At 40.8% G+C, this 27,186-nt stretch overlaps 1 protein-coding gene across 1 annotated transcript; it reads left to right on the forward strand.

Moving 5' to 3' along the window:
* Positions 1–1,635: 1,635 nt before the first annotated feature.
* VCPIP1 (valosin containing protein interacting protein 1) lies at positions 1,636–26,980 on the forward strand. Its single transcript, XM_049781799.1, has 3 exons — positions 1,636–4,413; positions 17,234–17,320; positions 24,318–26,980. Exons 1-3 carry the CDS (start codon positions 1,710–1,712, stop codon positions 25,184–25,186), a joined length of 3,660 nt encoding a protein of 1,219 aa, XP_049637756.1. The 5' UTR covers positions 1,636–1,709; the 3' UTR covers positions 25,187–26,980.
* Positions 26,981–27,186: the final 206 nt, after the last annotated feature.

Raw genomic sequence — 27,186 nt, forward strand, 5'->3', positions numbered from 1 at the left:
GTTATGAAAATAACCGTGAGGAACAGAAAATTAGGAACTTAATCACGGCTGTTCTTATCATTCTTGGGGAGAGGGTGGAAAGGTAGGGAGCAAACGATCCAGTTGAAAGGGCTTTGTCTACCAAATTAGACGCACATCCAAAGCAGTGTGATGTGCAGTGTGCCAAGGATAGAAATCAAGAAAACCAGTGGCGTTTTGGCAGTCATCGGCTAATGGAGAAAAAAACGCAGGCGCCTCCAAGGTTGGTGTCAGCTGTGAGAACGGGAACAGAGAGAGAAGTCAGTGGAGTTCTAGGGCCATTTCCTTCCATTTCCCAGGGCACCCTACCGCTGGAGACATTTAGGATACCTTCTTCTCCACAGAAGGCCTTTCATTCCCTTTCCCTTCGAGGAGTCCTGCAGTCCACCGCTTCGACATCAATTCCCTTCCACTCAGTGTTTTTTTTTTTAATTTATTTCGGGTGTGACCCCCCAAAAAAAACCAAAAAAATTTTATTTAAAGAAAATGCATCCCATAGTTGACATAACTGATCACAACACATTGTTAGGGAGACCGAAAGCAACATGATTAAAAAAAAAATGGAAAGAAAAACTAAAGAGATTGGAAAAGAAAGGAAAGAAGACAAAGTTCAGTAGCAAGTATATTTTGGAAAATGATTGAATCACCAATGAACTCATTAGAAGCCTAGCAAGCAAGTTTAGTAAGCTCTTCTTTCTTTCTTTTTTTCTTTTTTAAGGATAAGAGTTAAAGAAATACAGTAAAACGGTGTTAGAGTAGCAACTGCTGTTGTTTGCAAAGGCCCAGCAAAATATGGGGAAAATGAGGAAAAAAAGAATCTTGGCCTAAATACAAGTAGACCTTACCCCTGAAGTTTTCTGGGCTCCAGGCATACTAGGTTGTCCAACCCGAGTCATTCTCTGTGATCCTGTTGAAATTTTTCCGAACTTAGCTGTTGTTGGTGTCAGATTTCTGTAGTTAAAAGATTCTGGTTTCCTGTGCGTTTCCACCATCAAAATCAGCATGATGCCACTCAGTTTTTTAACCGAGCTTCCTTCCCAATCTCCTTCCTTCCTCAGCCTGGGCGGGAAGTGAAGCCGGGGCGCCGCGCGGCATTCTGGGAAGTGAGTCCAGGTCCGTTTAGCTTTCCCCGAAGTCCGGACAGAGAGAGCTTATATTGAACTATAACTCCCGACAGGCTATGCAAAAGGACTTTTACCTCCGGCCCCTCCTTTTTTTTACCGTCTTCCTCTTCCTGCTCTCCGCGGGCTCAGCTCCGCGCCGCTTGGCCTCCTGGAAGTTGTAGTTCCTAGAGGGCCCCAGACTCTTCGTTTCTAAAGGGGCGGGGCGGCTGAAAAACTACAACTCCCAGCGGGCCTGGCGGCGGCGGCGCCTGCGCACTGGGAGGGAGGGCGTGTAGTCGGTCTGTGTGTCTAAGGGAGAGCGAGCGAGAGAGGGGACTGCCTTGAGTGTGAGTGTGCGGGCTAGGGTGGTGGCCGTTAGGTTCGGGGTAACGGCCACGGCTGTGGAGAAGAACGTCTAAAGGCTTTTGGCTTTAGAAGAAGGAGAGGAAAGAAGGAAAGACTGGAAAAAAGGAAAGGCAAAAAGGAGGCGCCCTGGGCCTCAGACCTGCCTGCCTGCCTGGGCCGGGGAAGGTGTCTGGCTATGAGCCTGTGAGGAGTCGCTTGGGACGCTGAGAGAAGCGAGGAGAGATGTCTCAGCCGCCGCCGCCTCCGCCGCCTCCTCCACCTCCTCCACCTCCTCCTCAGGCTCCTCAGACGCCTCCACCGTTGGCGGCGACAACGACGGCTGCCCCGAAGCGACGGGACCGGAGGATCTTCTCTGGGAGCTGCCCGGACCCCAAGTGTCAGGCCCGGCTCTTCTTCCCGGCCTCGGGCTCCGTGAGCATCGAGTGCACCGAATGCGGACAACGGCACGAGCAGCAGCAACTGCTCGGGGTGGAGGAGGTCACCGACCCGGACGTGGTGCTGCACAACCTGCTGCGGAACGCCCTGCTCGGCGTCACGGGAGCCCCCAAGAAGAACACGGAACTGGTGAAGGTGATGGGCCTCTCCAACTACCACTGCAAACTGCTGTCGCCCATCTTAGCCCGCTACGGGATGGACAAGCAGACCGGGCGAGCCAAGCTCCTCCGAGATATGAACCAGGGCGAGCTCTTCGACTGTGCGCTGCTGGGCGACCGAGCCTTCCTCATCGAACCCGAGCATGTGAACACGGTGGGTTACGGCAAGGACCGCTCCGGGAGCCTCCTCTATTTGCACGACACCCTGGAGGACATCAAAAGGGCCAACAAAAGTCAAGAGTGCCTGATCCCGGTGCATGTGGACGGGGATGGGCACTGTCTGGTGCACGCCGTGTCCCGGGCTCTCGTGGGCCGCGAGCTCTTCTGGCATGCCCTGAGAGAGAACCTCAAACAGCACTTCCAGCAGCACTTGGATCAGTACCAAGCCCTGTTCCACGACTTCATTGATGCTGCCGAGTGGGAGGACATCATCAGTGAGTGTGACCCCCTCTTTGTCCCTCCCGAGGGTGTCCCCTTGGGCCTGAGGAACATCCATATATTTGGCCTGGCCAATGTGTTACATCGCCCCATTATTCTCTTAGATTCCCTCAGTGGGATGAGGAGCTCCGGTGATTATTCAGCCACTTTTCTGCCCGGACTTATCCCTGCAGAGAAGTGTACCGGGAAAGATGGTCACTTGAACAAACCCATTTGTATTGCATGGAGCAGCTCTGGTAGGAACCACTATATCCCTCTGGTAGGCATCAAAGGGGCTGAATTGCCCAAATTGCCAATGAATTTGCTTCCCAAAGCGTGGGGTGTGCCTCAGGACCTGATTAAAAAGTATATCAAACTTGAGGAGGATGGTGGCTGTGTAATTGGAGGAGACAGAAGTTTGCAGGATAAATACTTACTGAGGCTTGTTGCTGCTATGGAAGAAGTCTTTATGGACATACACGGTATTCATCCTAGTTTGGTTGCTGATGTCCATCAGTATTTCTACAGGAGGACTGGAGTGATTGGAGTTCAGCCTGAAGAAGTCACAGCAGCTGCTAAAAAAGCAGTCATGGATAATCGTCTTCATAAGTGTTTGATCTGTGGTGCCCTTTCTGAACTTCATGTTCCCCCAGAGTGGCTGGCTCCAGGTGGGAAACTGTATAACCTCGCAAAAAGCACTCATGGACAGCTGAGACCTGACAAAAATTACAGCTTTCCCTTGAACAATTTGATTTGCTCATATGATCCAATGAAAGATGTTCTGGTACCAGACTATGGGTTGAGTAACCTAACAGCTTGTAATTGGTGCCATGGCTCATCAGTGCGAAGGGTGAGAGGCGATGGGTCTATTGTGTATATGGATGGCGACAGAACTAACTCTAGGTCCACTGGTGGCAAATGTGGTTGTGGATTCAAGCATTTTTGGGAAGGTAAAGAGTATGACAATCTACCAGAAGCTTTTCCTATTACTTTGGAGTGGAGTGGAAGAGTGGTCAGAGAAACAGTTTACTGGTTCCAGTATGAAAGTGATTCCTCTTTGAATAGTAATGTTTATGACGTTGCGATGAAACTTGTTACCAAGCACTTTCCAGGTGAATTTGGGAGTGAAATCCTAGTTCAAAAAGTTGTTCACACTATATTGCATCAGACTGCCAAAAAGAACCCTGATGATTATACCCCTGTAAATATAGATGGTGCTCATGCCCAAAGAGTTGGAGATGGACAAGAGTCAGAATCTCAGCTCCCAACTAAAATTATTCTTACTGGACAGAAAACAAAAACTTTGCACAAGGAGGAGTTAAATATGAGTAAAACCGAAAGAACTATTCAACAGAATGTTACAGAACAGGCTTCTCTAATGCAGAAACGGAAAACAGAGAAGTTAAAACAAGAACAAAAAAGCCTGCCCAGGACTGTTTCTCCAAGTACCTTGCGTGATGGTCCATCCTCTGCACCTGCTACCCCCACCAAGTCTCTCTACTCACCAACGACTTCAAAGGAGAAGAAGATCCGAATAACAACTAACGATGGGCGGCAGTCCATGGTTACGCTCAAGTCTTCCACAACCTTTTATGAACTTCAGGAAAGCATAGCCAGAGAATTCAACATTCCTCCATATTTACAGTGTATTCGATATGGCTTCCCTCCAAAAGAGTTAATGCCACCCCCAGCAGGAATGGAAAAAGAGCCAGTACCTTTACAGCATGGTGACAGAATTTCGATAGAGATTGTAAAAAGTAAAGCAGAAGGTAGTGGTGGTCAGTCTGCTGCTGCACACTCAGTCCACACTGTGAAACAAGAAGAGCTTGCTGTCGCTAGTAAATTGGCATCTAAGGAACTTCAGGAGCAAGCTGACAAAGAAATGTACTCCTTGTGTCTTTTAGCAACGTTAATGGGTAAGAGCAACTTAATTCAGATGTCGTTTGTTAACTGTGTATATAATGTACTGCTTTTCTGTTGAAAAATCTAGTCAATGAAAACTATTTGAATATATACTTTGAGAACAAAATTCGTTTCTTGATAGTTAATAGATAAACATTAATTTGATTCTGTATTAAGGAAATAACTAGGGCCCGGATATATAGCACAGTGGTGTTTGCCTTGCAAGCAGCCGATCCAGGACCTAAGGTGGTTGGTTCGAATCCCGGTGTCCCATATGGTCCCCCGTGCCTGCTAGGAGCTATTTTTGAGCAGACAGCCAGGAGTAACCCCTGAGCACTGCCGGTGTGGCCCAAAAACTAAAAAAAAAAAAAAAAAAAAAAAAGGAAATAACTAATATTAGGAAACAACCAAAAGTGAAACTAGTCCTTTAAATGTTACCAGAGGGATTGGAGAAATACCACAGTGGGTGAGGTGCTTGCCTTGCATGAAGCTGACCTTGTTCTATTCCTGGCATCCCCAAGCCTACCAGGTATGATTCTTGAGTGCAAAGCCAGAGTAAACCCCCTGATGACCACCTGGTTTTGGTTTTGGTGTGGCCCAAAACAAAACAAAACACACACACACACACACACACACACACACACACACACACACACACACACACACACACACACACACAGAGATTATTTAAATTTAACAACTTCTTACTGTTTTTTAAAAAAATACGTATCCATTAAAAACATTGGCTTTATTGAGTCTGGCCTCCTTGCCCCTTTTCATTATTTTCAAATTTTATTTTTTTTTGTATCATGTGATTTTTAGGACTTCCTGTTTGATGAGTTGCAGTTTTTGCTGTTTATATTCTCACTGCTCTCCCACCTAATAGTCTGTTACCCATTTCCTGTTCTTTCTTTCCCAGCCCATCACATTTCTTTTACTTGTACTCAGAATTTGTGTTTTAATTTTGTGTTTGCTGACTCTGCTATTGTTTGTAAGAAACTTGTTATAACTCATGAGAAACATAAGAAACAGTTAGATGCTAATGGGATGACTTATGTAGTATTTCTTTTTAATCAGCATAAAGGAATACGCATTAGCGACCCAATATGCAACTTAAAGTTTTGGGTGATATGGGCTATGTCTGATGCAGTGGTTAACTTTTAAATTATTTTTTATTTGCTTAATCCTAACTCTTAAGAAACTGTTAATCTGCTTTACAAAGGTTTAAGGTGATAGTAAAATTTAAATATGTTACTTGTCAGAAGAACCTTAGTTTTATTGAGGTTAGAGCTTTTAAAACAAGTGATCTGAGTTTTCTTTTTTCTGAATACTTAATATTATTTAATTAGGCCTTGACCTAAAATGAAGATTACTTATTTTTGGTTACTAAATTTGTGGACCTAGTAGTTAATAGGAGGCATAGGAACTTAACATTTATACCTTGGTATTACTGATCTTATTTTGGCAAAGTGTTCAATGAATTGGGAAACAGGACAAGAAAAGTACGTGGTTTTATTTTTTTGTTGTCGTTTTTGTTGTTAATCTTAGACATTCCAGTTTCTTAGAAACTTCATGGAAGAGAGGAAAAATTGTGTGGTCTTTCAATTTAGAAAGAGCTCTACAGTTTTAATCATGGGTCCCACTTTTTAAGGTAGTGCTTTTAAGCAATTTACTTGACTATATTTATATTCTCACTGCTCTCCCACCTAATAGTCTGTTACTTTTTTCCTGTTCTTTCCATTTTATCAGTTGCCATTTCCTTGAAGTTGGTAGTAAAGCAACAGTAAAGTAAACCAAGAACTTAATTAACTTCAGCACAGAATAGAGTAAAACTAGATATGTGCAGAAGATGCTCTGCAAAAATGACAGTTGTATCCCAGGTCAAAAACAAGAAAGAAGGGCCCAGAGAGATAGCACAGCGGCGTTTACCTTACAAGCAGCCGATCCAGGACCAAAGGTGATTGGTTCGAATCCTGGTGTCCTATATGGTCCCCCGTGCCTGCCAGGAGCTATTTCTGAGCAGACAGCCAGGAGTAACCCCGGTGTGTCGTGTGTCCCCCCCCCCCCCGCCAAAACAAAACAAAACAAAACAAAACAAAACAAGAAAGAAGTCTTTCTCTTAGATCAGCTTCCGAGAATGTGATTCATATTATCTAACATTGGATGCTCAGCATCTGAAACAAGGCCCAATTTAAAGTGCCCAAAGCCGGCACTTTGAAGTAGCTTTTTATTGAAAAAAAAATTTTTTTTTGCGGTTTTTGGGTCACACCCGGCAGTGCTCAGGGGTTATTCCTGGCTCCAGGCTCAGAAATTGCTCCTGGCAGGCACGGGGGACCATATGGGACTCCGGGATTCAAACCGATGACCTTCATGCTATCTCTCCGGCCCGAAAATTTTTTTATTTTTGTTTTTTGGGTCACACCTGGCGGCAGTCAGGGATTATGTTTTTTTTTTTGTTGGTTGATGTAAATAGAGGACATAAATTTATCTGAAGAAAGTTTGTATCAACAGATCTGGAGGTTTGTCATCACTGGTTATTGAAAAGGTGTTGAATAGCAGAATGTGTCAGTGTTTATGCACTGCTATGTAGATCCATTATTCAAGGTTCATGGAAATTGTAGTAATTGAAAAGGTAATTGATTGAGGAGCAGTAATATTTATCAGTCCACATGATTACCTAGCTAAAATAGCTATATTTCTTGGCTGATTACATATTCATCAAGCATCTATTCTAATCACCTGTTTAGATTCAAGATACATTATCTAAAGGCAGCCTGCAGATGAGTATAATGTTTATTTAGAAGGCAGTATTCTTCTCTGTAGACATAAATTGGCATGTGAGATTATAATGAGTTGTCTACAAGTCTGGTCAATACTTCCTAACTAAAATTAATAAGTTTTGATTAAGGTTCATAATTACTTTTTCAATTTGATTGAATTTTCTGGATCTTAATATTTAAAGTACTAGACTAGCCGAGAATATTTAAAGTAATAGACTAACCGAGTTACCCAAGTCTTCCTTGATGATGATTCCTCTAACCTCCATTTATGTTGCTGCCCTAACAAATCAACACATTCGTTGGTGTTTGAGGTCCATTCCCAGCTCTGTGCTTAGGGGCTTTCTCTTAGCTGTACTCAAAGGTGAGGGGAACATTTAGTACTGGGAACTGCAAACATTCTCTTTGTCCTTTGAGCAATCTGTCTGGTCCAGAAAATTACAAATGTTAGTGATGGGACAAGTGGTGTGGCCATCCCCTTGCACCACTGTTCATGGGGAGCCTTGAACTAAACCATTAGTAGATGACCTGCTTCTGGGGCAGCTTCCTCTCTGTAATCTCTTGAAAGTCAGTCCTTGACACAGGGTATTTGTAAAATGAGGGAGACAGAGACACTGAGAGAGAGAAATTATAAACAATTCAAGTGTTATAATTACTTTTCTGTTTTACCCTAAGGTCCTGATAAGTTAGTTTAGAAAATAACTTTATTTTTTTGGTCTCTGGTCATACCCGGTTGTACTCAGGACTTACTCCTGGCTCTGCACTTCGAAATAGCTCCTGACAGGGTTGGGGACATATGGGATACCCAGAATCGAACCTGGTTTGGCCATGTGCAAGGCAAATGCCTTACTCACTGTGCTATTGTTCCGACCCCTAGAAAATAACTCTTATAGCTTTTTACTTTCTGAAAAGCTGGTTTATTTTATTTAGTTTTAGACTTAATACTTCATCCCTGGGGCCGGAGCAATAGCATAGCGGTGCCTTGCACGCGCCCAGCACAGGAATAACCCTGGTTTGAACCTCGGGCATTTCATATGATTCCCCCAAGCCTGCCAGGAGTGATTTCTGAGCACAGAGCCAGGAGTAACCCCAGAGTGCTGCTGGGTATAATCCCCCACACACAAAAAAGAACAAATGCCCCAAAATTCATCCTAGTCCAATTTTCTCCTTATCTAAGGGTTTGGGAAACTCCTGTACTAATTTCTCTAATGTAGGTTCTGTATATAATTTGTTTCAGTTCATGTTCCTCATTCCAAGTTTTCATTGTCTTATTTCTCATTTCATCTTTTTTTGAGTTTATGTAAGAAAAACTTTATATTATAGGATAGTGACCAGAGCTATATAGCACAATGGGTAAGGCATTTGCCTTGCACGTAGCTGACCTGAGTTCGATCCCCAGCATTCCATTTGGTTCCCTCAGTCTGCGATGAAGGATTTCTGAGTGCAGAGCCAGGAGTAAGCTCTGAGTGCTACTGGAGTGACCCCCCAAAAACAAACAAAAAATAAAACTTTATATTATTGGGCCAAGGAGATAGTATGGCAGGTATTGTGTTTGCCTTGCATATGCCTGGCCTGGGTTTGAGCCCCACATCCCTATATGGTCCCCTAACTTGTCAGGAATGATCCCTGCGTCATGCTAGGAGTAAAACTTGAGCACCACAAATTGTGACCTCCAACCAAAAAACACACAAAATCATAAAAAACACAAAAAAACACATATTGTGTTTTATATTATAAATTCCATAAAGGCAGAGACTGAAGCCTAGTGTTTGTTTTGTTGTTGTTTGTTTTTTTGAGGGGTCACACCCAGAAGTGCTCAGAGGTTACTCTTGTTGAAACTTGGGTCAGCTGTGTGCAAGTCAGACACTTTAACACTTATACCCTTCTCTCTGCCCTATCTATAACTTGTTTGTTTTTTGTTTTGGGGCCACAACCATCAGGTACTCAGGGATTTTTCCTGGCTCTGAGTTCAGGAATCACTGTTTGAGGTGCAGGGAACCATATGGGATGGTAGTGATGGAACTCAGGTCTGCTGTGTGCAAGGCAAGTACCCTCTCTGCTGTACTATTACTCTAGCTCCCCTTCTATACATTTTAATCTTTATTCAGATTTCTTGGAGATTACTGAACTATTTTTTCTTATTTTTGTTTTATTTTATTTGTTGGTCATACCCAGCAGTTGTCAGAAGCTACTCCTGGGTTTGTGCTAAGGAGTTACTCCAGTGGTGTTTAGGGGACAATGTGGTACCAGGGATCATGTTCTTCCACATGCAAAGCATGTTTTACATGCACTCAACCCATTGAGATGGCCACCATTAAACTTTTTTTTTTTGGGTTTTGGCCACACCCGGTGACACTCAGGGGTTACTCCTGGCAATGCACTCAGAAATTGCTCCAGGCTTGTGGGACCAAATGAGATGCCAGATATTGAACCTAAGTCTGTCCTGGGTCAGCCACATGCAAGGCAAATGCCCTACCGCTGTGCTATTGCTCCACTCTCCTATTAAACTATTTTATCATCTGTAATCATTTATTTAATAAGTGATTGACAATCTTGGCATTATAAAATAAGTTACTGAAGTGTCTCATAGACCAGATATTTTTCTTAATTTTTCTTTGTTTTGGGCGCAATACTCAGGGGCTACTCAATGGCTTTATACTGAGGGTCATTCCCTGCAGTGCTGGGAGGCCATGAAATCTCCAGGGATTGAAACTGGCACTAACATGCAAAGAATGTTTTTTTTGCCTTTTGAGCTATTTTCTTTACCTGCTTTAAAACCAAATTTTTGATGTGTGTATGTTTGTTAGGTATGATAAATGATATGTATTTGTGTACTGGGCTAATTTCCTTTTTTTTTTTTTTTTTTTGGACCACACCCGTTTGATGCTCAGGGGTTACTCCTGGCTAAGCGCTCAGAAATTGCCCCTGGCTTGGGGCGGTCCTTCCTTGGCTAGCACTTACAAGGCAGACACCTTACCTCTAGCACCACCTGGCTGGCCCCTAATTTTCTTTTTATCTGTATTGTTTTCTGAATTTTCTGTTGATTTTTCTGATTAAGAGATAAACTCAGATTAGTGAAAAAGAATTTTTTCATTTGGAATTGCTTTATTTTTATTTATTTATTTTTACTTTTGGGGCCACATCTGGCAATATGTAGTGGTTACTCTTGGTTTTGTGCTCAGAAATTATTCTTGACAGTGCTCAGGGGACCTTATGGGGATCAAATCTGGACCAGCAGAGTACAAGGCAAATGCCCTATCTACTGTACTAAGTTCTAGACCACCATTAAGATATTTTCTAATAGAAACAGTTCCACGTTCCTAGTATAAATTTACATTTTGGTTAGTTTACTCTTTGGTCACAGGTACTTAAATTCAGAGTTAATTTACGATTTGAGGTTAACTTTATATTTCAAATGTCTATATATATATATCACATATATATCCTATCTATAATTTATATTAAAGTTTATTTACTTAATTGCAAAGTTGAAACTTCACATTACCTTTTATTACATATTAAAATTAGAAAATTGAAATGATGACTTTTGCAAGAATGAGAGCCTATATCTGATAGTGCTCAAAAGCTACTCTGGGCTCTGTGTGTGGGTAGTGATTTGGGCACTCTGCAGTGCTGAGGATTGAATCCTAGCATTCAGTTTACAAAGCATGTGCTCAGCCCATTTAATGATCTCTCTGGCTACTAAACTTACTTTTAAGAATTCCTATATTTATTAGTACTGGAAATTAGAAAAATATATTTTAAATGGTTCATCTTAACATACTTTTAAAATTATTAAATTGGGGAAAATTAGATAACCAAAGGAATATGTTTATATATGTTTTATATATATTTATATATGTGTTTATATATGTTTATATATATTACTTTTTATATGTGTTCAGATAGGCATACTGAACACACACTATAAAAGGATTTAGGGATATCAAAATGTAAGTAAAGGTTATCAGATAGGGGTCAGAGAAATAGTACAGCAGTAGGGCTTTGCCTTGCCCTCAGGTTTCCTGGGACAGACTCAGGTTTGATTTCTGGCATTCCATATGGTCTCTGAGTCTGCTAGGAGCAATTTCTGAGCACAGAGCCAGGAGTAACTAACCCCTGAGTACCACCGGGTGTGGCCAAAAACAAAATGAACAAACAAAAAAGCTTACCAGATAGGTTTTTTTAAATATATTTATGGAAACAACATTTGAATGAGTATTTTATTGTTGTGGTGTGAGGAAACAGTTAATCAAAGTAAAATAAATTGGGGCCAGAGCAGTGGCGCAAGTGGTAGGGCATTTGCCTTGCATGCACTAACCTAGAATGAACCACAGTTCGATCCCCTATGGTCCCATTTGGTCCTCTAAGCCAGGAGCGATTTCTGAGCACATAGCTACGGAGTGGCCTGTGAGCTTCACTGGGTGTATCCCAAAAACCAAAAAAAAAAAAAAAAGTAAAACAAATTGTAGAACAGGGGCTGGAGAGATAACACAGCAGTAGGTAGGGCGTTTGCTTTGCACACAGCGGATCCGGGACAGGCCCGGGTTTGATTCCCGGTATCCTATATGGTTCCTGAGCCTGCCAGAAGCAATTTCTGAATGAAGAGTTAGGAGTAACCCCTGAGCAATGCCAGGTATGGTTTTGCCAAAAACCAAAACCCAAAACCCAAAAAATAAAAAAAAATTAATTGCAAAACAGAAAAACATGAATTAATATAGTATTTTCTACATCTTTACCCAAACTCATTCTATTCTTTAAGTTTGCTCTTTAATAAAACGGTAGAAAAACACTTGTTCTTACGATGATTTTAGAATCACGAAGAAAACAGTAGTTCTACCATTAGGTATTTATTTTCAGATGTCAGTGAAACACGAACCTTTTTTTTGTTGTTTCGTTTGTTTTTGGGTCACACTCGGCAGCGCTCAGGGGTTACTCCTGGCTATGCATTCAGAAGTAGCAGTTGGCAGACTCGGGGAACCATATGGATGCTGGGATTCAAAACACCATCCTTCTGCGTGCAAGGCAAACACCCTACCTCCATGCTATCTCTTTCCCCCACCCGTTTTTAAAGAAGCTATGTCCCAGTTTGACAATTAATATGTAATTAGATTTTGGGGTCAGAATGAACTTAATATACACATAAAAGAAAACATTTATTGAGAGAGACAAAGTAAAGTTTCATGAAGACTTACTGCTACTCTTTTCTTTTTTTCTCTCCCTCCCATGCTAATTACTCTTTTTTGTTTGCTTGTTTTGTTTTGGGCTACATCCCTCCTGAGTCAACTGCATGCAAGGCAAATGCCCTACCGTTGAGCTATCTCTCCGGCCCCTCACCTTCCTTCCTTCCTTCCTTCCTTCCTTCCTTCCTTCCTTCCTTCCTTCCTTCCTTCCTTCCTTCCTTCCTTCCTTCCTTCCTTCCTTCCTTCCTTCCTCCCTCCCTCCCTCCCTCCCTCCCTCCCTCCCTCCCTCCCTCCCTCCCTCCCTCCCTCCCTCCCTCCTTCCTTCCTTTTGGGGTTTTTTGAGACACACCGGTGGTGCTTAGCACTCCTGGCTTTGCTCTCAGAAATCACTCCTGGTAGGCTCGGGATCATTTGGGATGCCAGAGATGGAACCCAGGTCAGCCACGTGCAAGGCAAACAACGTTCTACTGCTATACTATGACTTTGGCCACATATCATTCAATACAATTCCTTTTGTTTGTTTGTTTTTTGTTTTTGGTGCCGCTCAGTGGTTACTCCTGGCTCTGCGCTCAGAAATCTCTCCTGGGAGGCTCAGGGGACTATATGGGATACCGGGATTCGAACCGGGGTCCATTCTGTGTTGCCCATGTGCTTTTGCTTCAGCCCTTATTCAATACGATTCTTATGCATTCTTCAATTTTTATACATTCAAAAATGCCAAAAGTACTGCTAATATATTCAGCAGCCCTCCCTTCCCCCCAATATAACGTCAGGTAGGTCACTAACTATTTTTTCTGAATTTGAAAAGTGGGGAATACTGAAAAGTAAACTAAATTTATCTGTAGACAAGGGGTAGGATGTTCATAGGAGCCCAAGGAAGCTACCTACCTAACCACTATTCTGAAGAATCCTTAAACTGTGGTCTTCAATCTCCTGTCCATGCATGTAGAAAGGATAATAAATAAAAACAAACAAACAAAAAACCCACTGGCCTTTGGCCTTGTTTAAAACTGCCAGTCTAGGGCCAGAGTATAGTGCAGCTGTAGGGCTTGCACGTGGCTGATCCAGGACGGACCTGGTTTGATCCCCAGCGTCTCATGTGGTCCCCAGAGCCAGGAGTGATTTCTGAGTGCATAGCCAGGAGTAACCCCTGATCATCATCGGGTTTGGCCCCAAAACCAAAAATAAATAAATAAAACAACTGCCAGTCTGTGGACTGGTATGCTGAAAGGTGTGCATCCATCAGTGTAAAAAGGTTGAAAATACCATACAGTAGGAAGTGACTTCTAAAATTAAAATTTTAAACTATATAGCAATTATTGGCTATTCCTGTTCATGATTATGGAAAGGGTGTAGAGTTCTGAGAGATGACACATACCCTGATTGATTCTTTTTTTTTTTTTTTTTGGTTTTTGGGCCACACCCTGTGACGCTCAGGGGTTACCTGGCTATGCGCTCAGAAGTTGCTCCTGGCTTGGGGGACCATATGGGACGCCGGGGGATCGAACCGCGGTCCGTCCTAGGCTAGTGCAGGCAAGGCAGGCACCTTACCTCTAGCGCCACCGCCCGGCCCCCTGATTGATTCTTATGAGGAGTATCCTTCATTTAAAGGCCAGAGCCATAGCACAGTGGTAGGGCATTTGCCTTGCATACAGCTGACCCAGGATGAACCTGGGTTTGATCCCCGACATCTCATATGGTCCCCCGAGTCTGCCCTGAGCGATTTCTGAGCGTAGAGCAGGGAGTAACCCCTTAGCGCCACTGGATGTTGCCCCCAAACAAATAAAAGGCCAGATCTAATTGTATATAATCTAATAAGAAAGATAAAGTTGGGGCTAGAGTGATAGCACAGTAGATAGGGTGTTTGCCTTGCATGTAACCAACTCAGGTTTGATCCTGGGCATCCCATATGACCCCCAATCTGCCAGGAGTGATTTTTGAGTACAGAGCCAGGAGTAACTCCTAAGTGCAGCCAGGCGTGGCCCCCAAAAACAAAAAAGAAAGGTGAAGTTAACCTTTCTTCGATAAAATTAACTTTAAAAGTCCTGATTATAAAAGTTATAATATGGGCCTGGAGAGATAGCACAGCGGCGTTTGCCTTGCAAGCAGATGATCCAGGACCAAAGGTGGTTGGTTCGAATCCCGGTGTCCCATATGGTCCCCCGTGCCTACCAGGAGCTATTTCTGAGCAGACAGCCAGGAGTAACCCCTGAGCACCGCCGGGTGTGGCCCAAAAATCAAAAAAAAAAGTTATAATATACATTTTCAGACTAGAAAATAATTCTTATCATAGTCCACAAATCAAAGTAATTTTTATATTTAATTCTGTTAACTTTCTGAACAATAATTGTTATTCTTAACTTTTCATTTGAAACTACTGAAATATACATAATATCAGAAAATGTTCTTGGAAAATGTTCTTGCTTCATGAATATTTTATAAGTATTTGTGGTTAATTGAAGTTTCTTGAAGAAGTCATACTCCTAATTTCTATTTTAAAAGTCACTTTGAACAGTGACTTAAAACTTGAACAGTGAAATAAAATCTGTAGTCTACCTGATTTTTGTTTGTTTTTAGGCCACACTCAGTAGTGCTCAGGGGTGATTCCTGTCTTTGCTTCCTGGCAGGCTCTGGGGACCATTTTGGATGCCAGGGGCCAAACCCAGGTTAGCGACACAAGGCAAAAACCCTACCTGCTGTGCTATTACTCTGGTCCGTAGTCAAACCTAATTTTTATATTAGTTCCTTCTGTCTTTTTTTTATTTGGTTTTAACTAAGTTTAGGATATACAATTTTTATTTAAGCACCATGATTACAAATATTTTTGTAGTTGATTTAGTCATTAGAATATGCAATTTTCGGGGGCCGGGCGGTGGCGCTACAGGTAAGGTGCGCCTGCCTTGCCTGCGCTAGCCTTGGACGGACCGCGGTTCGATCCCCCGGTGTCCCATATGGTCCCCCAAGCCAGGAGCAACTTGAGCGCATAGCCAGGAGTAACCCCTGAGCGTTACCGGGTGTGGCCCAAAAACCAAAAAAAAAAAAAGAATATGCAATTTTCGGGGCCCGGAGAGATAGCACAGCGGCGTTTGCCTTGCAAGCAGCTGATCCAGGACCAAAGGTGGTTGGTTCGAATCCTGGTGTCCCATATGGTCCCCCGTGCCTGCTAGGAGCTATTTTTGAGCAGACAGCCAGAAGTAACCCCTGAGCATCGTCGGGTGTGGCCCAAAAACCAAAAAAAAAAAAAAAAAAAAAGAACTGCTAGAATATGCAATTTTCTATTTTAAAAAATCTTTCCATGACCATTTGCCTTGTTCTAGCTTAAAGTTGCAACTACTTTTCCTTTGAATTGTATTGAATCTTTAGATACGTTTTTTTAGGAATTTTTATTGTGATCAAAGTGAATTATAAGTCTTTTACAGTAATATTAAAGTTATATAGTGATGAAGAATTAAGGTCATTCCCACCACCAGTTTTGTCCTCCCTACAGCTCTGTTCCCAGCATGCATCCCATACCTCCCCTCTTTGTCCCTTGCAACTGTTAGTATAAGAGGTCTCCTTTGTGTATAGCTTGTTGTAGATTGGGTATCGATTCTGGTGTCGTTGACTTTAAGTGTGGTGCTTAAATCTGATCATTTTTTCTTTCCACTCAATGGTACCAGGAACAACCAGTCGTATGAACATTGAATGAAAATAGATATATTTTGCTTAAATACCTAGTTTTGACTTAAGCAGATGCTAAGACATTGTAAAATTAGTTACTACATTTACAAATTAGTAGTAAAAAAATGGATTTCTCTCTTCTCTTCATAATTCATATAATTTTGGGGTTTTATACTCTTCCACAATAGCATTTGGCAATGGCCACCACCTTTTTAATGGTACATTTTCTAGTATGCCCCATGCAGTTCTATTACTCCATTTTATCTCTGTACATAGTATATAAGCTGCTTTACTAATTTAGGAGATGTTTTTATTGGGGGGTCGTTGGGTCACAGTGGGCGGTGCTCAGCAGTTACTCCTTGCTTTGGGCTCGGAAGTCATTCCTGCCAGGCTTGAAGAACCATATGGAATGCTGGGAATCAAACCCGGTCTATCCCAGGTCAGCTATGTGCAATGCAAATGCCCTACTCCTGTGCTGTCACTCCAGTCTTAGGAGATCTGTTTTATAATCTCTGTTCAAGACTAATTTTTTTTTTTTTTTGGTTTTTGGATCATAATCAGTGACGCTTAGGGGTTACTCCTGCCTATGCACTCAGAAATTTCTCCTGGCTTGGGGGACCATATGGGATGCTGGGGATTGAACCGCTGTCCATCCTAGGCTAGCGCGGGCAAGGCAGATGCCTTACCCGCTTGCGCCACTGCTCCAATCCCTCAAGACTAATTTGTAACAAAGTAAAAAAGATCTGTCTTCTGGGCCCGGAGAGATAGAACAGCGGCGTTTGCCTTGCAAGCAGCCGATCCAGGACCTAAGGTGGTTGGTTCGAATCCTGGTGTCCCATATGGTCCCCGTGCCTGCCAGGAGCTATTTCTGAGCAGACAGCCAGGAGTAACCCCTGAGCATCGTCGGGTGTGGCCCAAAAACCAAAAAAAAAGATCTGTCTTCTAATCTCTGGTCAGTTTTGATCTTTGTTTGATTTTGTTCTTCCTTTTTTATATTTGTTTGGGGGCCATGCTCGGCTGTGTTTTAGGGCTTATTCTTGGCTTTCTGCTCAGATATCATTTCTGGCAAGTTTCAGGGAACCATCTGTGGTACCAGGGATCGAACCCAGGGAGGTCATGTGCAAGGCTGGCCCACTAACTGTCACTCTGGTCTTTAATCCGTTTTAAAGGATTGCACTTTTGCTTGTTAACATGTATCTGTTTTGATCTAACAGGGGAAGATGTATGGTCTTATGCAAAAGGACTTCCTCACATGTTCCAGCATGGTGGTGTGTTCTACAATATTATGAAGAAAACCATGGGTATAGTTAATTTCAGATTTTATTCTTGGACATTTTGCTTATTTATTAAAATATTTAAATTCAGATTGCACATTTCCAATATTAATTTCAGGTATATGTTAGCAATCTACATAGTTAAAATGGAGTTATGTTTTCTGCTCTAATATAACAGCTTACTTTCTTGTTTCTGTTTTCTCATATGTATTTTTTGTTTTTGTTTGCTTTGGGGCCACACCCAGCAGTGCTAGGGGTTACTCCTGGCTCTGTGCTCAGAAATCATTCCTGGCAAGCTCGGGGACCATATAGGATACCAGGGATCAAACCTGGGTCAGTTCCGGGTCAGCTGCATGCAAGGCAAATGTTCTACTGCTTTGCTATCATTCTGGCTTGACAGGGCAAGCATGTTACATGATACATGGTAATACCTTACATGTATTACCACTTTAGGGACCCTGTAAGTTTCTAATAAAGAAAATTTATATACTATCCAGTGGGCTGGCTCTGTACACAGCACAGAATTCCCTGGGCAGCAAGTGAGAGACTCAAATTTACCCTTCTTTTGAAGCCCTGAATTTGATTTCCAATATCACAAAAATAAACTGGGATAAAGATAAATAAACTTTAAAAATTAGTACTTAAATTCTCGTAAAGACTACATTTAAGAAATGTTATTTTCTAAAATATTGTCATAATGGGGCCGAAGTGATAGCACAGCAGTACAGCATTTAACTTGAACACAACTGGTCTAGGATGGACCTCCGTCAAATCCCCTGCGTCCCATATAGTCCCCCAAGCCAGGAGCGATTTCTGAGTGCATAGCCAGGAGTAACCCCTGAAGGTCACTGGGTGTGGCCCAAAAACCAAAAAAAACCAAAAACTAAAATTTACTGTATAATATTTGGTGATACACTTCCCAGTATTTAAAGAGAGTGAAAATACAAATCCATACAAAAACCTTATATTAATTTATAGGGGCTTTATCATTGAAGCCAGAAACTGAATACTCTTCAAATGTCTTGCAGGTGGTTATGGATTTTTTTTTATGGATTTTTTTTTAATAAATGTTATCTATCCATATAGCAGAATACTATTGAACAACAAAAAGAAACAAACTATTAATAAATCTCAGGGAAATGAGCATCCAAACCATGTGCTTCAGCAATCACCCAACTTTAAGTTTTTGTTTCTAAAATCTAATAGGTTAGAGTACTATTTCATAGTACTTTTATTTTGCATTTCTCTATGAAGTGGTATGAATATCTTTGGAGCTGTTTATTTGCTGTCTTTATTTCCTCCTTTGCCCATTTTTCAATCTATTTAAAAACTTGTCATTGCATTTTGGAAGCCTGAGAGGTAACTCAATGGCAGAGTTCATACTTTGCATGTATGAAATCTGTGTTTATCCCCAACACAGCATGTATTGCTGAACATGCTGAGCACAGCCACTGAATAAAGAACTGGATGTACCATCCGTACAAATGGTTGTGGCCCAAAAGCCCTATCCCACTATTTGAAATTATATTTTGATAGCACTTATATTCTAGTATATGTTGGGTACACATTTTTTATTAAATAGGTATGTTACAAGTACTTTTACGTAAACTGTGTTGTAATTTGTCTTTTCATTTTCTTAATACTATCTTTCGATAATCATAAAATTAAAATTATACTAATTTAGTAATTTTTAAATAACTTTTATTTCTTATTTTGTTTGTTTTTGGTCCACACCCAGTGGCGCTCAGGGGTTACTCCTGGCACTTCACTCAGGCTTGAGGAAACATGAGATGCTGGGATGGAACCCCGGTTAGCCACATGCAAGGCAAATGCCCTACATGCTGTGCTATCGCGCCATTCCCCTGATTTATTTACTTCTTGTAGACTTAAGTATAAGTAATCATTTCTTAATTGAAGATCACAAAAATTTGTTTTATGATTTTAGTGTATATTTAATTTTAGGATTTTTTGTTTTGTTTTGTTTCATTTCTGTTTTTTGGACCACACCCGGTGGAACTCAGGAGTTGCTCCTGGCAGGCTCAGGGGATGGCAGGGATAGAACCCAGGTCCTCCGGGTCTGCCGCATGCCAGGCAAATACCCTACTGCTATGCTATTGCTCCTGTCCCTATATTTAGTTTTTTTTAATTTGAGTGGATTATTTTTTTTTGTTTGTTTTTGGGCCACACCTGGTGACCCTCAGAGGTTACTCCTGGCTATGCACTCAGAAATCGCTCCTGGCTTGGGGTCCCTACGGGGAGCCGGGAATTGAACCCAGGTCTATCCAGGGTCAGCCATATGCAAGGCAAACTCCCTACCACTGTACTATGGCTCCAGCCCCTCGAGTGAATTTTTTAAAAATATTGCAGAGTACTAGTTAAAATTCTTTTTTTTTTTTTGGTTTTTGGTTTTTGGATCACACCGGCTGCGCTCAGGGGTTCCTCCTGGCTCTGCGCTCAAAAATCACTCCTGACAGGCTCAGGGGACCATATGGGATGCCAGGATTTGAACCACTGTCCTCCTGTATGAAAGGCAAATGCCTTACCTCCATGCTATCCTCCGGCTAGTTAAAATTCATTTTAATATGTGTTGATTTACAAAGATTCCATCACCAAAACGATTATATTTATTGAATTGCTTTGGTACCTTTATCAAAACTCAAATTGGTTGACTGTACACTTGAAGGATTACATTTCATGCAAAATATAAGTCTATTAGAAAAATTAATTATTCAAGTAACTGAATGTGGAACTCTATTTTTAGAATTTCCCATCTGTTTTGTTCATCTTTTAATTGCTTGTACATATAAATTTTAGAATTAACTGGTTGATTTATGTAAAGAAAACAAGTGCTGGGATTTTGGAGTTGGGGGGATGGCCACACCTGATTCTACTTAGATGATTATGGTGAATCAAACCCAGGCATCTTACATATTTTAGGGTTTTTTTTTTTTTTTGCTTTTTTTTTTTGTTTTGTTTTTTGGGTCATACCGGCAGCGCTCAGGTGTTACTCCTGGCTATGCGCTCAGAAGTTGCTCCTGGCTTGGGGGACCATATGGGACCCCGGGGGATCGAACCGCGGTCCATCCAAGGCTAGCACAGGCAAGGCCAGGCACCTTACCTCTAGCGCCACCGCCCGGCCCCATATTTTAGTTTTTTGTGCCCACTCTCCAACCAAGTTTGCTGGGATTTTAACAGTGTCACTTCTACTGGTACATAAAATCTGTTCTCTCTCTTTTTTTATTTGTCTTATTTAATATTCTCATATTGGTTTTTGGGCTACACCCAGTGACACTCAGGAATTACTCCTGGCTATGTGCTCAGAAATCACTACTGGCTTGGGGTACCATATGGGACGCCGAGGGACCAAACCATGGTTCGTCCTAGGTTAGCATGTAGCAAGACAAATACCCTACCACTTGTGCCAACGCTCCGACCCTAACACAAATCCTTTGCATTGTTTTAAAAATTATTTTAAAAAGTGCTGAGGAGGAGGGCAAGGATTAAACGCAGAATCTTAACACTTGCAAAGGCCTGGGCTCTACCATGGTCACATTCCCAAGCCACATTTTTTATTTTTTAAACTTTATTTATTTATTGGTTGTTGGCCCACACACAGCGATGTTCAGGGGTTACTCCTGGCTCTGCACTCAGAAATCATCCCTGGCAGGCTGGGGGACCATATGGGTACTGGGATCAAACCAGGTCCCTCCTAGGGACATGCAAGGCAAATTCCCTATGGCTGTGCTATCTCTCGGCCCAAGCCCACATGCTTTAATAATGTAAGAAGTTTAGAAACTATAAGACTGGGAAACCACTTAAAATTTAAAAATAATTATATGTGGCCGGAGAGATAGCATGGAGGTAGGGCATTTGCCTTGCATGCAGAAGGATGGTGGTTCAAATCCCAGCATCCCATATGGTCCCCGAGCCTGCCAGGAGTGATTTCTGAATGTAGAGCCAGAAGTAAGCCCTGAGCGCTGCTGGGTATGTCCGCTGCCCCCCCACCCCCCAAAAAAAACCCGGAGCCGGCGAAATAGCATGGAGGTAAAGCATTTGCCTTGCTTGCAGAAGGACGGTGGTTCAAATCCCGGCATCCCATATGGTCCCCCGAGCCTGCCAGGGGCGATTTCTGAGCATAGTGCCAGGGGGAACCCCTGAGTGCTTCTGGGTGTGACCCAAAAACCAAAAAAAAAAAAAACAACCAAAAAAACCCCAAAATTATATATATATATATATATATATATATATATATATATATATATATATATATATATATATATATGGTTTTGGTGTGATCATAATTAAATACTTAAATTTGCTTCAACTATTTTACTGATACACAATACACAGTATATCTGAAGCATTATAAATTTCTTATTCATATAATTAATAGTTGTATATTTTTTAAATTATAGAACCATAATTTTTTAAAATAATTTTTATTGTGACCAAAGTGAATTATGACTCTTTTACAGTAATATTTTAGGTACATTGGGGCCGGAGAGATAGCATGGAGGTGGGCCTTGCATGCAGAAGGATGGTGGATTGAATCCCGGCATCCTATATGGTCCCCTGAGCCTGCCAGGAGCGATTTCTGAGCGTAGAGCCAGGAGTAACCCCTGAGCACTGCCGGTGTGACCCAAAAACCAAAAAAAAAAAAAAAAAATTTAAGGTACATTGTGATGTTGAATCAGGGGCATTCCCATTACCAGTGTTTCCCTCCCTCCGCCCCTGTTCCCAGCATGCATCCCATATCCCCCTACTTTGTCTTCGGACTGCTAGTATAACTGGTCCCCTCTTTGTATAGCTTGTTGTAGATTGGGTGTTAGTTGTGTTGTCGTTGACTTTGGGTTTGGTGTTTAAGTTCAATCATTTTTATTTCTACTCAACGATAGAACCATATTTTTAACCATTCTTTTGTTGTTGAAAGCTTAGATTGTTTCCAGTATTTCATTGAAATAATACTGTGATGAACATGTATGGGACTAAGGGATAGCCAAGGAAAAGTATCACAATATTAGTCTAGAAACAATTTGCTAAACTCTTTTGCTTTAGTAAAGGAATTAAAACTGTTGATGTCTGTACTTATATTAATTACTACCATGTGTTTTTTACATGTTTTCTCATTTACTCCAATAATTAAACGAATAGTATACCCATAGATATTTCTGTCCTTATAATGATCTGTTTTTATCTTTCTTTTTTTTCTTTTTTTTTATCTTTCTTTTAAGTGCCCACAAAGCATCCATTCATCCTTCCTCCTCTGAACTTCTATAGTACTTTCTGAATTTTTAATTAATTTGCATTAGCCTTTGTATTTTGTTATAAACAATATGTACCATATGTACCATATATTATTAAAACTTTTTCTTTTAAGAGACAACCTGGTTTCATAAAATTTGGAAAAAAGGTTACCTGAAGACTATTACAGTGAAAATTTTAAAGTATTAGGATATTGGATAGTTTGTGTGTACAATCTTTTACACTCAGGCTGGAAAAGGGAATATTTTTAGAATACTATATAGTGAAGTCAAATTTTATTTTAGACACCATGGTTTTTACGATATCATTAATGGTAGAGTTTCATACATAAAACCTTGTAGCACCACACCCTGCTCCAGTGTCTCCTGCCAAAATATTGTCTTCCTCACACTCATCACAGATCCCACCACAGTAAATTTCCTACCAAAGACCAGTTCTCAGTTTCTGTTGCCTTTGTGCATTTATTATGCTCCTTCTGTGTTTCTTTATATCCCACACTTGAGAAAGATCATTTTGTAAGATCAGATTCCTTAATTGGAAAATAAAGAGAAGCTTGCCTTAAAGTCTTTCTACCCTAATGCTTAATTAATTGATCATAAGAAATAAATTATAATGACCTGTTTGAAGAGCACATAAAGCTTCTAAATTAGCAGAGAAGAATAATCAAGTGTCAATTGTCACAGTTATCCTGAAGCTCCATGCATTAATTTTAACTTTCCTAAATGTGCTCCTAATCACTACTTAACTGTTGGTTTTGGGGGCCAGAGTGGTGGCACAAGCGGTTATGCATATGCCTTGCATGTGCTAGTTTAGAACGGACCTCAGTTCAATTGGTTCGATCCCCCGGAGTCCCATATGGCCCCCAAGCCAGGAGCGATTTCTGAGCGCATAGCCAGGAATGTCACTGGGTGTGGTCAAAAAACCAAAAAAATAAATAAATAAAACGTTGGTTTTGGCCCACACCCAGCAGTGCCCAGTATTTATTCCTGTGGCTCTGTGCTCAGGAATCACTCCTGGAGGATTCAGGTACCATATGGAATGCTGGGGATTGAACCTGGGTTTGTCGCCTGCAAGGCAAATGCCCTACCAGCTGTACTATCGCTCTGGCCCCATGAAAATGTTTTCTTTTTTTAAATTGTAGAATGTACCTATAAAACAGAAAACAACTTTCATTCTGATTCTGTTTAATTCAAGAGAATCACTTATTTTTTTTAATAATAAAGTGCCACACCCGGCGGCACTCGGGTTGTTACTCCTGGCTCTGAGCTCAGAAATCACTCTTGGCTCAGGAGGCCATTTGGGATGCCGGGAATTGAACCCAGGTCCATCCTGGTTAGCCATGTGCAAGGCAAACGCCATACCGCTGTGCTATCTCTCTGGCCCCAGAATCACTTAATTTTTAATTCAGCACTTTGTGCATCAGGTTTGTGCAAAACTTTGTCCTTATGGGTATTTTTGTAGTTTATACTTAGAAATTAGTAAGTGAAAGTACATTTTCTGTTTTACATAGTTTTTCCCATAGATGAGCAGTTTGTTTCAAGCCCTCTTAATTTTGTAATAGACTAATGATGTATGTTTAAAAATATCCCTGGGAGAACATTTTCAGGCTAGTGGTAGTTTCTTTTGTGTGAAGTATTAACTTTTCATACAATGAATTCTTTTATAAATTTGCTTTAAAACTTGATATTTCATTTCCAGCAATAATTGTTTTTATCCCCCAAAATAAGATTTTTATATTAAATGTCCTTTTTTCCTTCTTTAGGTATGGTTGATGGCAAGCATTGTACTTTTCCTCATCTACCTGGCAAAACATTTGTCTATAATGCTTCTGAAGATAGACTGGAGTTGTGTGTGGATGCTGCAGGACATTTTCCCATTGGTCCTGATGTTGAAGATTTAGTTAAAGAGGCTTTGAGTCAGGTTCGAGCAGAAGCTTCTACAAGAAGTAGGGAATCAAGTCCCTCGCATGGGCTATTAAAACTAGGCAGTGGTGGAGTAGTGAAAAAGAAATCTGAACAACTTCATAACGTAACTGCCTTTCAGGGAAAGGGGCATTCTCTAGGAACTGCATCCAGTAGCCCACACCTTGATCCAAGAGCTAGGGAAACGACAGTTGTGAAAAAGCATAACATAGGGACAGACTTTAGTAACAGTACTATTAAAACCGAACCTCCTGCATACACATCTGCTCCTAGTAATAGTGAGCTCATTCGAATAGCTCCTGGAGTAGTTACGATGAGAGACAGCAGGCAGCTTGATCCTAACTTGATAGAGGCACAGCGAAAAAAGTTGCAGGAAATGGTTTCTTCTATTCAGGCTTCAATGGACAAGCACTTACGGGATCGAAGTACTGAACAGTCATCGTCTGATCTTCCTCAAAGGAAAGTAGATGCCAGCTCTTCTGTGAAGCCTGGAAGTCTTCAGAGTGGTTTGCCGGAATCTTTTTCTTTAACTGGTGGCACTGAAAATTTGAATACAGAAACAACTGATAGCTGTGTGGCAGAAGCGCTAGGAGCAGCATTTGCCACAAGATCAAAAGCACAAAGGGGAAATTCTGTGGATGAACCTGAAGAGATGGATAGTCAAGATGCTGAGATGACAAACACAACTGAGCCAATGGATCATTCTTGATTTAATTTGAGGCTAATAAGGGCAGAATGTTTATTGTGAATATGTAATATTTGTTGGCTGGGCCACATACTTGATTAGTCATTAAAAATCTTGTACGTATATAATTCAAAGATTATATCTGTTATTCAGTGCATGATAGCAAGTGTGTGACTGGCAATAGCTTTTAAAATACTACTGCCCAGGCTGGCTCTTAATTCTTGCAAATTAGTTATTAGGTTTGCTGAAATTAATATCTTCCATATATGTAGTTCATTGGAAGTTCTTTGTAATTTTAGTTCTTTGAAAGTCTTAATGTTTCAAATATGAAAATTCTCTTGCTAAATATGTTTGATTCCTTGAAAAGGCTAGAACTTGGGGAGAAATGAGATTTTTGCAAATGTTGATGTCATCAAAGTCACCATCCCACATAACGTATTAGAATGTCAAAAGAGTTGTCAATCTGCAGGCTATCTGAACTAAATTGTATCCAAAAAATGTTAATGAGTTATTAGATGCTGGAATCTGTACTTTTCCATAATAATAGACACAGGCATAGATATAAATATTCTTTAGTGAAAAATACCTTGAGAATAGAGTGTAAAGATAAAACATTTTGCTGATTTGAGCAAGAAACATGTTTGCCAGAATAAAACGGACAATGTGATTTAGTTATATTGCTCTCTGAGCCTACACAGCCAATTGTGTGCTCTGTTGTTGATAAGTTACCATTATTCTTAAAATCCTATTCTGGTCAAGAACCAAGGGCTTATTTTTCTTTAATCTTGCAGAAAGTTTCAAAATGTGGTGGAAATTGAAAAATAATGGTAGCAGTAGTTAATCTCTACTTTCCAGAGTTTGTCAGAGTGAGAGAATTTATATGTAAAAAAATTATCTTTATGAATAAGTTACATTGCTCTATAATTTCGATCAATGGTGTTTAAGCTTGTATATGCTAAGTGTCTTTGGACTCCTTTGAACCAAAACTGTTCTCTTTTTTTTCCCATAACATTTTCCTTAATTTTGGGGATCACTTGAATTTTGATGCAAATTTTACTGCATCATATCCTGATCAACTGGGCATTTGCTAAATAGTGTATTTATCCATTTTTTAATGCCAATTTACTCAAGAAGCAGCTTTTGTGCTTGTTCCCTAAAGATGAAGAATATTTATCCTGAGATTGGTATTGCACTATTTTATCATACTCAACAAATTTGTAAATTGATATGTATATTTCAATCCACCTTCTCTTCTACATTGAAATTAAGTTGAATTTGAATGGATGAAAGAGAAAATGTATGTTAATACAATCTCTTATGTAGAGCATTCAAAGCCTGGCTGTCTCTGATTGCACATGTAACAGATGCAGAACTGCGTTTGCATTCTAAGAAAACGTACATCAGAAAGTCTATTTTTATCAGGTGTTTAAAAATCTTAACCTGTTGATTTAGAAGGAGTAAAGAAAATACTACTACACTTGTATTCTCAAGTAAGGGAGATTACTATTTTCTTTCTATGAAAATATCTCTTAATTGAATCCATTTATTAAAGCAGCTACTACATTTTAAGTAAGGAAAGACTAGAGAATCTAGATACTTTGCAAGTGATATTGAGCAAGATACATAGTTGGATTTTATCACATCACACATTAAGCCATATTTTATCTCCATTCTTCTAAATTTACTTTTAAGAATCTATATAAAAAATAGGACATTTTAGGATTTCTGCATTATACTTTAGAACTGCAGCTGCCAAATAATATTTCCCATTTAATTAGTATAGGTCGTTTCTGTGTTTTAACTAAAAATTACATGTATTGGGGCCGGGAAGGTGGCGCTAGAGCTAAGGTGTCTGCCTTACAAGCGCTAGCCAAGGAACGGACCGCGGTTCGATCCCCCGGCGTCCCATATGGTCCCCCCAAGCCAGGGGCGATTTCTGAGCACATAACCAGGAGTAACCCCTGAGCGTCAAACGGGTGTGGCCCAAAAACCAAAAAAAAAAAAAAAAAAAAAAATTACATGTA

The sequence above is a fragment of the Suncus etruscus genome, chromosome 10 (genome assembly GCF_024139225.1).
Source record: "Suncus etruscus isolate mSunEtr1 chromosome 10, mSunEtr1.pri.cur, whole genome shotgun sequence".
Taxonomy (NCBI): Eukaryota; Metazoa; Chordata; class Mammalia; order Eulipotyphla; family Soricidae; genus Suncus; species Suncus etruscus.